The sequence below is a fragment of the Leguminivora glycinivorella genome, chromosome Z (genome assembly GCF_023078275.1).
Source record: "Leguminivora glycinivorella isolate SPB_JAAS2020 chromosome Z, LegGlyc_1.1, whole genome shotgun sequence".
NCBI classification, from domain to species: Eukaryota; Metazoa; Arthropoda; class Insecta; order Lepidoptera; family Tortricidae; genus Leguminivora; species Leguminivora glycinivorella.
Window position 1 is genome coordinate 20,439,158 of NC_062998.1, and position 13,356 is coordinate 20,452,513.

Here is a 13,356-nt window from a genome sequence, read left to right on the forward strand (position 1 = left end):
TATGTGTACATATGCTTCTGGGTCATGTACCGTTGAATAATTATACGACTTTAAAACGAAATGAAACAACAAATGTATGTGATAGTTAAACGTGTAAAATATGTATTTCATGAACATGATTGTATTACGATGCTGTATAAATGCATTCACACAACAGGTAACAATACAATTAGCTGTATATAAAGGCCTTCTCACACCCACATCTACCACTACTACAATATGTGGTGCACCGGCAAAATATTGACTTCAGTATTTCTTCCGGAGCAGCTGGTATTTTGGTTTGCACAGGAATCAGTAAGTTGCTTTCGTTCCGTGCCCATCCCCATTCATCATCCTCCTTGCGTTATCCCGGCATTTGCCACGGCTCATCGGAGCCTGGGGTTCACTTTGACAGTTAATCCCAAGATTTGGCGTAGGCACTAGTTTTACGAAAGCGACTGCCATCTGACTTTCCAACCCGGAGGGTAACTATAACTACTTAGAACTCATTGGAATTAGTCCGGTTTCCTCACGATGTTTTCCTTCACCGAAAAGCGACTGCGACTCACCCTCGCTAATATACCAATGACTTTTTTCTGAACTTATGTGCGAAATGTCATTTGATATTTGCCAGTCGCTTTTCGGTGAAGGAAAACATCGTGAGGAAACCGGACTAATTCCAATGAGTTCTAGTTACCCTTCGGGTTGGAAAGTCAGATGGCAGTCGCTTTCGTAAAACTAGTGCCTACGCCAAATCTTGGGATTAGTTGTCAAAGTGAACCCCAGGCTCCCATGAGCCGTGGAAAATGCCGGGATAACGCAAGGAGGATGATGAATGGGGATGGGCACGGAACGAAAGCAACTTACTGATTCCTGTGCAAACCAAAGTACCAGCTGCTCCGGAAGAAATACTGCAGTTAATATTTTGCCGGTGCACTACAGATTGTAGTAGTGGTAGATGTGGTGTGAGAAGGCCTTTATGTACAGCTAATTGTATTGTTACCTGTTGTGTGAATGCATTTATACAGCATCGTAATACAATCATGTTCATGAAATACATTATTTTACACGTTTGTCACATACTTACATTTGTTGTTTTATTTCGTTTTAAAGTCGTATAATTATTCAACGGTACATGACCCAGAAGCATATGTACACATATTATGAAAGGTATTTGAATGATCTACAAGATTTTTCAAGAAAACTTTTGTCTAAGATAAATATTTTTCAAGATATGGAGCAATGTATGAAGCAAAAAGTGGGGGGGAAAACGATTTTTAAAAAAATTAACAGTTTTTAAGAGCTCATACCTAGATAATAGTTGAGAATAGAAAAAGAGTTTCTAAATCAAAGTTATAGAGAATTTTATAAGCTTTCAAAGTGTAGTAAACCAAAATTTCGTATGACGCAAAGTTTTTGAAATATGAGCAAAAAACCAAAAAATGGGACCTTTTTTCATCCCCCCCTCTTCGAGCTCACGTCCAAAGTCCGAGGACTTTTAGTATGTATGTCTCCTGACTACCCCTAACAACATCCCGTAGTGAAACTTTCTGCTTTCGGCCATTCCATCTAGGATCGTTCGTTGACCAAGCTACATACAATATAAAATGCGAGTGTCCGAAGACCGACGAACCAGGAAACCTTTACAAAATGGACATGAGCGTACAATACGACCCGAATGCACATTTTGAAGGGCCTATCAAAAATAATACCACTACTCAAGTCTCTACCAAACCAGATTTTGAAGATAAATCGACTGGATCGGTTTGTAGCTATTCGTAATTTATTATGGCTACCTTAGATGAAAATTGTTAGGATATGGAAATTATTTGAGTTGTAGGGAAGTACCTTTATTTATGGAATGTAGAAGGGTAAACGAATGAGAAGGGGATGTCATAATTTTTTCAGAAAATAAGTAATCCAATACTTAAAAAATAAATACACAATAATTATGTATTATCTATAAATACATATAATTTTATATTAATTTCAGATTTATTTACTTAGTTTTTTTTTGAGCTTAGTTTATAACAATCACTTTTTATTAAGTTGTTAGAAATGTAACACATGTTCATTTTCGTTAAGTTTCAGGTAGATGCGAAGTATGAAGACCACCAGAAGCACGTCGATTGCCAGTGCCCCATGCCCTTAGCCAACGACGCTGCGCAGACATCAGACTATGCAATAACGCTGGTAAATTACATTGCGGTACTAGCGTGGAAATAGTACATTACGATACAAGTGCGAAAAAAAGGAAGTTCGAAACGAGTGGCGATAAATTAAAACACTCCCACGAGTTACGAATTTCCTTTTCGCACGTGTATCGTACGACGTTTTTCAGTACAGATAGCACTCCGAAGTTTCGACCTGACATATAATGAACCACTTCTCGCACTAGTGCGTAGAAAAAGCACCATCTGTACTGAAATAGTTATTTGTTATACAAGAGTGCAAAGTTGTAGTTTAACGCCGAGTGTGGAATTGAAAAACGAGCAAGCGAAAGGATTCTATAGTTGATTCTATAGTTGGTTCGAGAATAAAATCCTGAGCTTGCGAGTTTTTCAACACACGAGAAGTAAAATACATTTGCACTCGTGTGTAACACAAAACTTTTCCCCTCACTATAGCGAGGAAAGTACAACGCAAAAAACGCGTCTATCACTGCTTTCAGTAGTTCCACAGGTGGTAAAACATCTTCATACATACATACATACATACAATCACGCCTGCAACCCATAAAGGGGTAGGCAGAGCACATGAAACTACTAAAGCTTCAGTGCCACTCTTGGCAAGTAAGGGGTTGAAAGAAAATGAAACTGTGACATTGCAAAACATCTTCATCACTAGATAAACCCACTTTTATCAATTTTAAAGCAGACAATTTGCCTCTATTCAAGGTCAAATTACTTTATCCACTAGTGGATAAAATGCGTTTTTACCCACTGGTATTAAAGGACAAAACACGTGTTTCCGAGCTAGTGAGGGGAAAAGGTTTTTTTCAGTACAGATGGAGCTTTTTACCCGAAAAGGAAGTTCAAAACGAGTGGCGATAAATTAAATCGACACGAGTCTTTTTCGCACTTGTGTCGTAATGTACTATTAATACAGATGGTATTTTTTTTCAAAAATAGTAGGTACATTACGATACAAGTGCGTAAATAATTAAGTCTCGTATCGATTTAAAACACTCCCTGCGGTCGTGTTTTAATTTACTCTGTTTCGAACTTCCTTTTTTACGCACTTGTATCGTAATGTACTATTTGTTCTGAGAAATAATAAGTAATTGTTATTTTCTTAAATGCTTATAACTCTGAAAGTACAGTAATAACATTTTACTCTTCCGATATGATGACTTGATGAGGAATACGCTGTTAAAATTATTCGGTTTCCTCATGTTACACCGTGTATATTAAAGGAGGGTATTACTATCCATACTAATAATATAAATGGGAAAGTGTGTGTGTCTGTTTGTTTGTCCGTCTTTCACGACAAAACGGAGGAACGAATTGACGTGATTTTTTAAGTGGAGATAGTTGAAGGGATGGAGAGTGACATAGGCTACTTTTTGTCACTTTCTAACGCGAGCGAAGCCGCGGGCAAAAGCTAGTTAAACTATATTCAGAAGCATGTATGTATATAAATTTATACACCGTGTTTTTTTGGTTTTCCGTTAAATTCGACACGTAGCTAGGTCCATTATCATTATCAGGAACCAACCTGTGTATCACTTTTAGTTAAATTCGCAAAAAAAGTTTTTCATCATTTTCATACATAATAAATGAATTTATTAGTGTGAGAGACCCTTAAGAATAACATTCAAGTTAGTGTCAAGTGATTGACGGCACAGGTCAATACAAATAACGTTAGGAATTGGTAAAGGCTGTCACACACGTGTTCAGTAATTATCTTTATTTTTTTAAGAACTCGATAACCGTTAGAGTTAAGATGCTAGTTTCTTAGATAAATTAATTGTATTTGATCTAAAGAACCTTCCCTTAAAGTTAACGGAATTCAATAAAAACAGGGTGTATAGGTACTTAAATTGTTTTTAGGGACATGTTACGAGTGGCGTCCCTATGTTTCTGCGAGTTGTGTCAAGGTAATCATAAATATTTATGATTTTAAATAGCTAGTGTAGGTTAGTTTTGTAACCCGACATATAGCACTCTAGTTAATGATGTGAACATGGACAATATTTCGATTACATAATTAATCCCCTGTCAGGATTTTAATTTATAATCATACTTATAAATACCAAAAATAAAACAATATCATTCAAAAATAATGAAAATATTTTATTTACAATTTTCATAATTATATAAAAAACCTATAATTATAAAGGTACACGGTTATAGGGGCGTGCCGTATGACGTCGCGGGTTTGTTTTGCGGTAGAAAAGTATGAGGTGCGTCTGGCTGCGGCGCCGGCGGCTGGCTGTTGGCCGTGATCGTCGGCAAGCCGTAGTCCTGCGACGGCGCCGCGGCCGACGGTGCGGACGCTGACGTCACTGACGCCGCTGACGATGACGACTGACTCGACGACTGCTCGATTGAATTCTGTCCCGAAGCTTGGGTGATTTGTAGAGGAGAATTATGAACAAATGAAGAGATCTCTATACTTGGTCTGGCCTGTTCTAACGAAACTCCAGAAACAAGGGATAGATAGCCAGCGTTTCTTGCCGAAATGTGCTCATTATCTTTTATGATATTCTGTACTCGGTCGACAACTGTTGCATCTAAAGCCTCTCCGTGCGACTGAAGGCTTGCACTGCTGTATTGGTTGTTATCCGCTTGGTAGCTGGACCAAGCAGACGATGCCGCGTTGTTGCTAAGAGGCTGCGATTGTAGAGGTTGCGCTTGCAGAGGCTGAGATTGAATAGGTTGTGCCTGAAGAGCCTGTGATTGAAGAGGTTGTGCATAAAGAGGTTGGGGTTGAAGTGGCTGTGCCGGGAGAGGGACTTGCGGGAATTGGAATTGAGGTTGCTGGTACGTGTATCCCTGCTGAAGTTGCGACTGAGGTTGTGGGACTGGTTGGGTTGGTGGCGCAGGTTGAGCCTGTGGTGTAGAGTATCCAGGTAGGGGTGCTAAGAAGGCAGGTGTTTGGGGGCGGGGGATAGGGCCCGGTTGAGGCTGGGGCTGAGCGTACGTGTAGCTAGGAGAAATTTGAGGGATAGGTTGCGGTTGTGGTGGTGCGTATTGAGGATAAGATATAATTGGAAGAGGCTGTGGGGGTGGAGGATGGGAGTGCACATGGGGCAGAGGCTGGGACTGAGGTTGAGGGGGTGGAGGATGAGAATATATAAAAGGCAGGGGCTGGAGCTGTGGCTGTGGCTGCGGCTGGGGGGCGGGTTGCGAATAGTGGTAACCAGATCCAGAATTAAACTGTGGGGCAGGCGCAGGTTGTGGTGGGTATTGAATAAACTGCGGTTGCGGGTGAGGGTGCGGGTGCGGATGTGGGTGGTGCGCTGGCGGCGGCGGCGGCGGAGGCACCGAGGGGTAGTTGAACGAGGCGCGTGCGGCGCCGGTCGCGGCAGGTGATAAGGTGCTTCTGCCGCAATGGCGGCCACCATTGAGATAATTACTACCTATAAAAAAAGAACGAACAACTGAAATAGCATTCGCGTTGCAATGTTTTCAATACTAATGTAACTAAAGCCATGTCAAATATTCTTATATTTGCTTTACTACTTTGCGAATAGGTAAGTATTCATTCATAAAACAAACAACCAATTGACGTCCAAACTAAAGGCGGCATTTTTATTGATCATTGAGGAAAACTAGTCAAATATGTTTAACCTACATCAGCCTAGGCCTAAGTAAACACAATAATAATTTCACTTTTGGCCAGTCGCTTGTACTCACCGCGCTCCTCATGGCTGTGCTTGCTTGGGCCCGTGTGTGCCGCTTGGAGCAGCACCTTAGTTTTATACCGTCCACCACTACTCTGCGGGGAGTGTCAAAATGAAATCTATGGACAGTATGTATGCTAAACGATTACCTAAATTTTGAGTCAACTTGGGTACCCGGTGGTAACTCAGTGAAGGATAGCGTAATCATATTATTTGACATCTACCTGCTTACAGGGGCGTAGGTACTCGTATCTAACAATTTAACTTTAAAATAAAAAGAATTGTCCGAAATACAGATAAGTATTACATTTATTTAAATAGGTACATTAGGTAGGTACAAATTCATGTCTACGCTTATAACTTTATATATATAGATTATGTTGAATGATAATTTTCGGGAAGCATTATAATTTGTTAGACGGTTTTGAGTTGACATCGCGACATAATAAGTAAGTAGTTGGTTAGTATCAATATAGGGTCCGGGTCCGCAGCTAAACCCGTAGTTAAGTTGTATAGGTACTGTAAAAACGGTCAACTCCGGGTTAGTGCGTTTTCACATTATCCGATCTGATATCGGATGTCGGACCGATATTCCATATATTTCCGCCGCCATCTTTGATTTTTTCCTTTGAAATCCAACCTACATCCGATATCGGATCGGATAATGTGGAAACGTTTAACTAACTTTTGGCTTAGCTAACTCTAGATCGTGTAGTAGATTTGCCAGGGTGCTCCAATATGCTCCTTTTAATTCAATTGAGTTTCTGTGGAGGTATTCCGTCAAGTCAACACTATTAACAAAATACAAGTTAATTGTACCTAGTTACGTAGGCATTCTTCAATTACTAAGTTCGTAATTTTGTTTCCTATGAGACATTATGAGTCTAATCTGCCTTAGACGTATTTCAAAACAAGAGTGCCTACTTAGACCTACTTATTAACGACAAACATCTGTCAACGCTCATTGAGCGGCTGATTAAAGAACCTGACTGAATACCATAGATGGAACTCTTTACAATGTTTCTCAAAGCGCCTAATTTTTAGTCAACTATTTACATGTCCGAGGTTGCAAGGTTGAGTAAGCTCCACGAATTGTTCATTTTACCCGACGGGATGCTTGTATGTATCCATTGAAATCGTATCAATTAAGGGGTGTCGCCTTGCATCAAATGAGGTAGTTCTAATTTGTATTATATATTATAAGAGATGAAATAGTGATGTCAAATCCAAGTTTTCCACCTCGAAAGCCGACGGGATCATAATTAAATTCATGAAAATCCATAAAATTTTAGGACCTTTTCTGACGTTTGTTAAATTTTACCACCAAGAACCTTTTTAACGGCAAAAGTGGCTATGAACAATTTGATGTCTACTAAATTATCGTTATTATGAATATAATTTTGTCTTGGTAAGCCATATATTTACTGAGATACGGTCATTGAAAGTTTTGCACAATTTCGACAAAAGGGAAAAGTAGATGTAGCTGTTCGGAGGTGTGTAATCTTTTTTAATCCATACTGAATATGATTTTTTACGGAGTCCACAAGGCTTCATTTCTCAACCGACGTTGGAACCACCAACTCCTCAGGTTATGCTTAAAATGAACAATTTTCTGTACTTACAAAGAAGGTTGTACCAGCAGTTGTGGTCAACAGCTCAGCTGTTTGCACCTACTGCAGTGGACAATTCTGCGGTAAAGTACCAGGTCTGGTGTGTGCCAATGTTGATAAACCACTCGATGATGATCCACCATCAGATGACGATTTTGACCTTCCTGATCAGTTGACGGAGACATATTACCTCGGTAAGCTTTCTCCTAAAGGAGTGCTGTAAATTCGAAGGTCCAGTCTAGTTCATTTATCGTTAACTATGTTTATTTCACTAACTAACCCTACTTCATATTGCAAACCTTTGAGAAGCTGAATCTTCGAAACATTTGACGTACCAAGACCAGATTAGTCTCATTTAATTACAAATTTTGTCTACTTTAAATTGTGCATAGTTACTTTTGCTGTACCATGGGTCCTTTGTTGAACAAAATTGCAAATGCTGAAATTTTCTATGGTTTTTCGTGTATTTAATAATGACCCCATTGGCTTTCGAGGTGGAAAACTTAGATGTCTTAGATGCCGCATCACTATTGCATATACAACAATATGAAACACCAATTAGAACTACCTCATTTGATGCAAGGCTGAATGTACGATTTCAATGGATCATATGAAAACAAGCTTCGACACCTGAATGTTTTTTGATTTATTGAGGTAATAGATTAATAAAACAACACTCTTATACCAAGGATTTTTATATAGGATTTCCATGATCATACTAAGAAATAGTACCTCGATTTTTTTGCGCCACCTATTAAATACTATCATAACTACACTGATGATGCCTACAAATTTATTTTTTCAAAATGTGTATTGATGTGATATCATGATTTTAAAATAAAGAAATAGGTCTAAGATATTTACTTCAGTTACCTACAATGATATTTTAAATCAATAAGTCTTAATACCTAAATATCGTCTTTATATTTATTATCGTTACATAGAACTCATAAAAAAGAGCTTTACCTCTTACCTACATTCTTCCTTTGGAAAGGACATAAGAAATTAAAAAATATTGCGGAGAATTTTTCAATGGTAACCCTAATGTGTTCCTTGTAACTCGTTATACAGCTGTCAAAGTTCACAGACAAAAATAAAAATGTCAACGTCAATCTGTCATTATTTAAAAATGGCGGCGGCCAGTGTACCGTCCGGCCTGCGCCCGCGCAAAGGTAAGTTTAATCGTCATTAATCGTGTTTTCTTAGCAATTATCCTATGAAACGTGTAATTTATCAATAATTAGTGCATATATTTACGTATTACACAGTTAGTTTCTTGAACTATTCAAAATCTTTCGTTGCACCATGTCAGAAGGTTTTATGTCCTTTGCAGAGTACAAATGTAGGTGATTAAGTTTAAGAAATTTTGCCTACATGTGTACTTTGTAAAGGACATAAATAAACGAAGATGTATTTTTCATTTATTGTACGTTGTTTTCAGCCTTAGCAGACATAGAGATAGAGGACGTCCTAAATGACTCGGAATTTGATTACTCGGGAGATGATTCAGACGACGACCCTATGTTTCTTCCATTAGAAATTGAAAAACATGCCAGTATCGAGTCTGAGTCAAGCAGCAGTTCGGATGAAGAAGAAAATGTACCCGATCCTCCTGTTACACCACCTTTATCATATTCTGATGTATCAGAGTTAGCAACTACAAGTTCTTCTTCAAGGGGACGAGCCAGATCTTCATCAAAAGCACGCAGCCGCGGGAGAGGTAGAAACAGAGGAAGAGGCCGAGGACGAGGTAGGACAATGCGCAAGCGCAATCACCGCCTTCCCTTCAGACAAGGGCTTCTGCTTCCAGTGTTCAGGATAATTGGTCGAAAGAATATTTTCAACCTGAAATAAGACGACTGACACAACCGGCATATAAGCCGATAGATTATTCAGAATATGAATGGTACCAATTTTACGAACAATACATTGACGCCGATATTCTGTTTCAAATAATTGATGCTACTAATAGAACTCACATTTTGAACACTGGAAGGTCACTTGGACTTAGTCTAAGAGAGTTACGAGTAAACGTGTTTATTGGAATAACTCAAGTCATGTCAGCTCTCCAGTATCCAGAAATTGATATGTATTGGTCAGAAAAATGGAGAGTTCCCATAATAGCTCAAGCCATGACTCGCAACCGATTTTTTTTTCATTAGAAAACGCCTCAAATGATGATTTAGCGGTGGTAAACGCTTGGATGCAGTACAGGTCAGTGCAAATGCAGAAAGGTATTCGAAAAAAACAAATACTGCAACTAAGAGCGTATAAGTTAGACTTGGGCGTCAAATTAATTACGGACAATGAAGAGAGCGATGAGGAAGACCGCTTTTCTGACTACGAAGAACTGGAGCCAAAGCATAAAAAGCGTAGGATATTAATTAAGCCAGTTCCTACCCAAGAAAGTCGATTGAAAAAAGCTGCTCATCTGCCAAGATATAACACAGAAAACCAGCATCGTTGCCGCAAGCCCGGCTGTGAGAAAAAGACAACGGTATTTTGTCAGAAATGCGAGATATTTTTATGTTTCATGCCAAACAGAAACTGCTTTTCTGATTTTCATGAAGCTGATAATTAGACTAAAAATGAAACTGCTGATCTCGTTGTTGATTATTAATAGTATTGACTTTTCTAGTATTTTTTTTAGGTCTAGTATGATGACTGAGAGTACAAATTAAGATATACTTAACAGAAGAAAAAGTATGTTTTTGTTTTTACATTTCAAAGAAATGTGCTTTATGTTTATTGTTTTTTTTTAAATAAAAGTTGATTATTTCTATATATTTTTGTATTCTTTTCCTCGAGAAACCCCATATTTTACGCATTTAATAGCTATCTTAGCGTTATGTCCTTTCCAAAGTACAACTTAATTGGGCACTGATGTCCTTTGTAAAGGACGTAAGGAAAAGCTGGTTGGGAAAGTGTAGGATTTTTTTCCATATTTTTCCAATACATCTCTAACCTTAAGCAACATTATGTGAAAGTTTCAAAAATATACTATAAAAAAGTACCTCTGGTAGGCAGGAGGTTAATCATTTCCAAGATCAAAATGCTTTCAATGAGTGTTTCCATAATGTTTTGATCAAACTGACCTGACCGTGTGTTGACTGAGACTATGACCTTCAACGTTAATTCCAAATCATGAATCAATGCTTGTTCAGTGATTACCCAATAATCTAACATTGGTTTGATGAAAGAACTGTCAAAGTCAACGTACGATGGCGCGGCGGTCGGCGTGTCAATAGAGAACAACCGTCGTCGCGAATAGGTAGGGGAGATCGGGGTTACAGTGCCGGGCGCCGGAGGAAAGATGTTCCGATGAGAATAAAAACTTACTGGCGTTTTTATTCTCATCGGAACGGAGCGGTTTAGGATTAGTACCTACCATGTAACTTCAGGGGCATTTTCAGTTTTACTAAAATGACGACAGTTTTGTGTAGGTTATATTTTTATTTTTATTGATTTTAATTTATGAACGAAAGAATAATTACGAATCACATAAGTATTTCGATACATTGGTAATCAGTCTCTTTAGGGGACAAAGAGTATATTATTTTTCTTGGATTAGTTAGTTTAAATCGGAGGAGCAATCTCATTAAACATGTTCTGGAAAGAAAAGCAATTTCTTAAACGTGCCTATAAACAGAACAATTAAATGTCACTTTTCAAAAACGCTAATAACCATTTCTTAAATATGTTATAGTTATAATGTAACTAGTAAGAGGCATTTAATTAGAATCGTAACTTCTAACCCCGCCCTCCCCTCTACATGGTTCAGTGTGAAGGTATGAGTTTTGGCGTAATGCGCAGACCTCAGGAATACACAAAAATCCGTCCGAGCAAGAGTAGGTAGCCCAAATAGAGGTTGAAGTTACAAACAATGAGGTAACAGTGAAATTTGCCCGGTGAACGACGTCGTTTGCGGAGGGTCATAATTAGCACCTTCGTTTATCTACAAACGCAACTATTGAATATAATTTCGTAACAAGAATTTTGAATATTTAATAATACAAATTTCTCTAAAAAAGGTTTTACGGCACTCACACTTTTAAAACCATTGTATTAAAGCATTAATATTTATGACAGCGATTATATTTGGGTTATATTATTGAAGACGCATGTATTATGGAGTGTAGGCACATAGGCACTTACTTGCGAGTAATGACACAAACTTGGCGTATAGGAACGCTAAATGCCCTGAGCAAACAATGTTAAGTAACTGTACCGGCTACGGGCTAACCAATTGGAACACTAGGCTACCAAAGTGACGATAATAAGTTAGATACGTGTATGAGGTGTCTGTCGTCATTTATAAATTTACATATATATAATACAGTTATATATACATAGGTATACCCTTATAGGTAATAAATAATAAATATAATAAGTAGGTTCATAGTAAGTAGTAGGTTTACGCTCTGTTAACGCAGGAGTAAGTGCTAGTATCTAGGTGCCTATAAGAAACATCATAGAGTTCTAGCAATATACGTGAGAGTGGTAGAGAGATATACAATCAATTTGCAACTTGTCTAGATACCCTGGGCCTGAGATTACAAGTTGATCTTCTGTGACATATCGTAGTTATCACTCTCAATCACTCCTTCCTATCACTCCAGTGTCGGTTGCTTACCGTAAGGGCCTGTATGGCGATTGTACCCTAAACTACAGGTCCTAGGCCTCTACACAAGAGTTCAATCGGAGGATGCAATGCGGGATTATGTTCACAGCCTCTGCTCAAAATTGGGGCATTCTCCGAGACAAAGGCTAGGGGATTTTTTCCTGAATTGTCACCCTATACTATAAGCACGCCACTAGGCTGCACAAAATGCTTGCAAAGGCGAATCTATTTTGCAGGGGTGGGTTAACTGGTCAACTTGTTGGTTTTTTTCGCATGGGGGTCACGTAGTCCATTTGTCTACCCAGCTAAGCCCCGGGGGAGGGTCATGACCTACATGACCCTCTCTCGCTTGAATGCATGTTTATTTCCTAATAGGGTAATCACGGACGGGCGGCGGGGGCGCGCGGCCATGCGAGGCTTGCAGCTCGGCCGCGCGCTGGTGTCTCTTAGCCACGATGCGCTCGTGGGTCCGTTTCATTTCCAGGATCTCTTTCATTTCTTCTTTATCCTCATCCTACAAAATTCAAGTAATATTTATATAATTAATGACAGACACAAAATTTATGTCTTAAACATAATTACATAAAGTATGTAATATAATAATCAGGGTTCGGAAATTCGGGAGCTAAGCTAAGCAAGTATGGAGTCAGCTTCTTAAAAATAATATTATTTATGATTTAAATCCCGGGATCCCGGGATTGTATGCAACATCAGAAAATTGTTAATGTGTATCAATTGTCGTTGGATTATGCCTTTTTTAGCGAATTTCGTCAACATATGTATAAGCCGTTTTAACGATATGTCGGCAGCATGTACAAAAAGGACACGTGTTAGTCCATTTAAGGCCTTAATTTAGGTATTGTGTTTAGATGATAATATTGATAACATAATATAACAACTTTTATAATAATATATCATGACATTGACAAGTACTGAAATTTAACTGGGACATGACTGCAACCATCGTAAATTTTGAATATCTGTATTCATTCGAATTAACATAAAATAACACGGCTACATCTTACCTCACATAAAAAAGTATTCCAGTATAAATCTCGTGCAATAACAATCAATCAATCAAAAGTCCAGGAATTCACAGCATAAACTGTCGTTATTCGATGTAATGATCCACTAATTACAGAATCCAATCCATAAAGCAAATCATAAACCGTTGTTGAAAAGCCGTTGCATAACCGTTGAAGATACGTGAAATTGACACCCGAAGGAAAAAAAAACGTTTGGAAATATTATTTGGAAGGGGTTCGGAAGAAGCTGTAAAGTACAGAGAATACCAGAAC

General features: G+C 38.5%; 3 protein-coding genes across 3 annotated transcripts in view; 1 reads left to right on the plus strand and 2 right to left on the minus strand.

Moving 5' to 3' along the window:
- Window positions 1–4,253: 4,253 nt before the first annotated feature.
- LOC125241823 (alpha/beta-gliadin clone PW8142-like) lies at window positions 4,254–7,622 on the minus strand. Its single transcript, XM_048150466.1, has 3 exons — window positions 7,530–7,622; window positions 5,841–5,922; window positions 4,254–5,563 (listed from the first exon to the last, which is right to left on the minus strand). The coding sequence occupies exons 1-3, from the start codon at window positions 7,620–7,622 to the stop codon at window positions 4,329–4,331; spliced, it is 1,410 nt and encodes a 469-aa protein (XP_048006423.1). The 3' UTR covers window positions 4,254–4,328.
- On the plus strand, window positions 6,036–10,113 carry LOC125241290. Its single transcript, XM_048149691.1, has 2 exons — window positions 6,036–8,609; window positions 8,879–10,113. Exons 1-2 carry the CDS (start codon window positions 8,537–8,539, stop codon window positions 9,289–9,291), a joined length of 486 nt encoding a protein of 161 aa, XP_048005648.1. The 5' UTR covers window positions 6,036–8,536; the 3' UTR covers window positions 9,292–10,113.
- Window positions 10,114–10,282: 169 nt separating this feature from the next.
- Window positions 10,283–13,356, minus strand: part of LOC125241828 (transient receptor potential cation channel subfamily V member 5) — a 30,476-nt gene continuing 27,402 nt past the window's right edge. Inside the window, exon 16 of the mRNA XM_048150473.1 lies at window positions 10,283–12,572. Coding sequence (XP_048006430.1) covers window positions 12,420–12,572 — 153 coding nt within the window. The 3' untranslated portion in view covers window positions 10,283–12,419. The remainder of the gene's footprint in view (window positions 12,573–13,356) is intronic.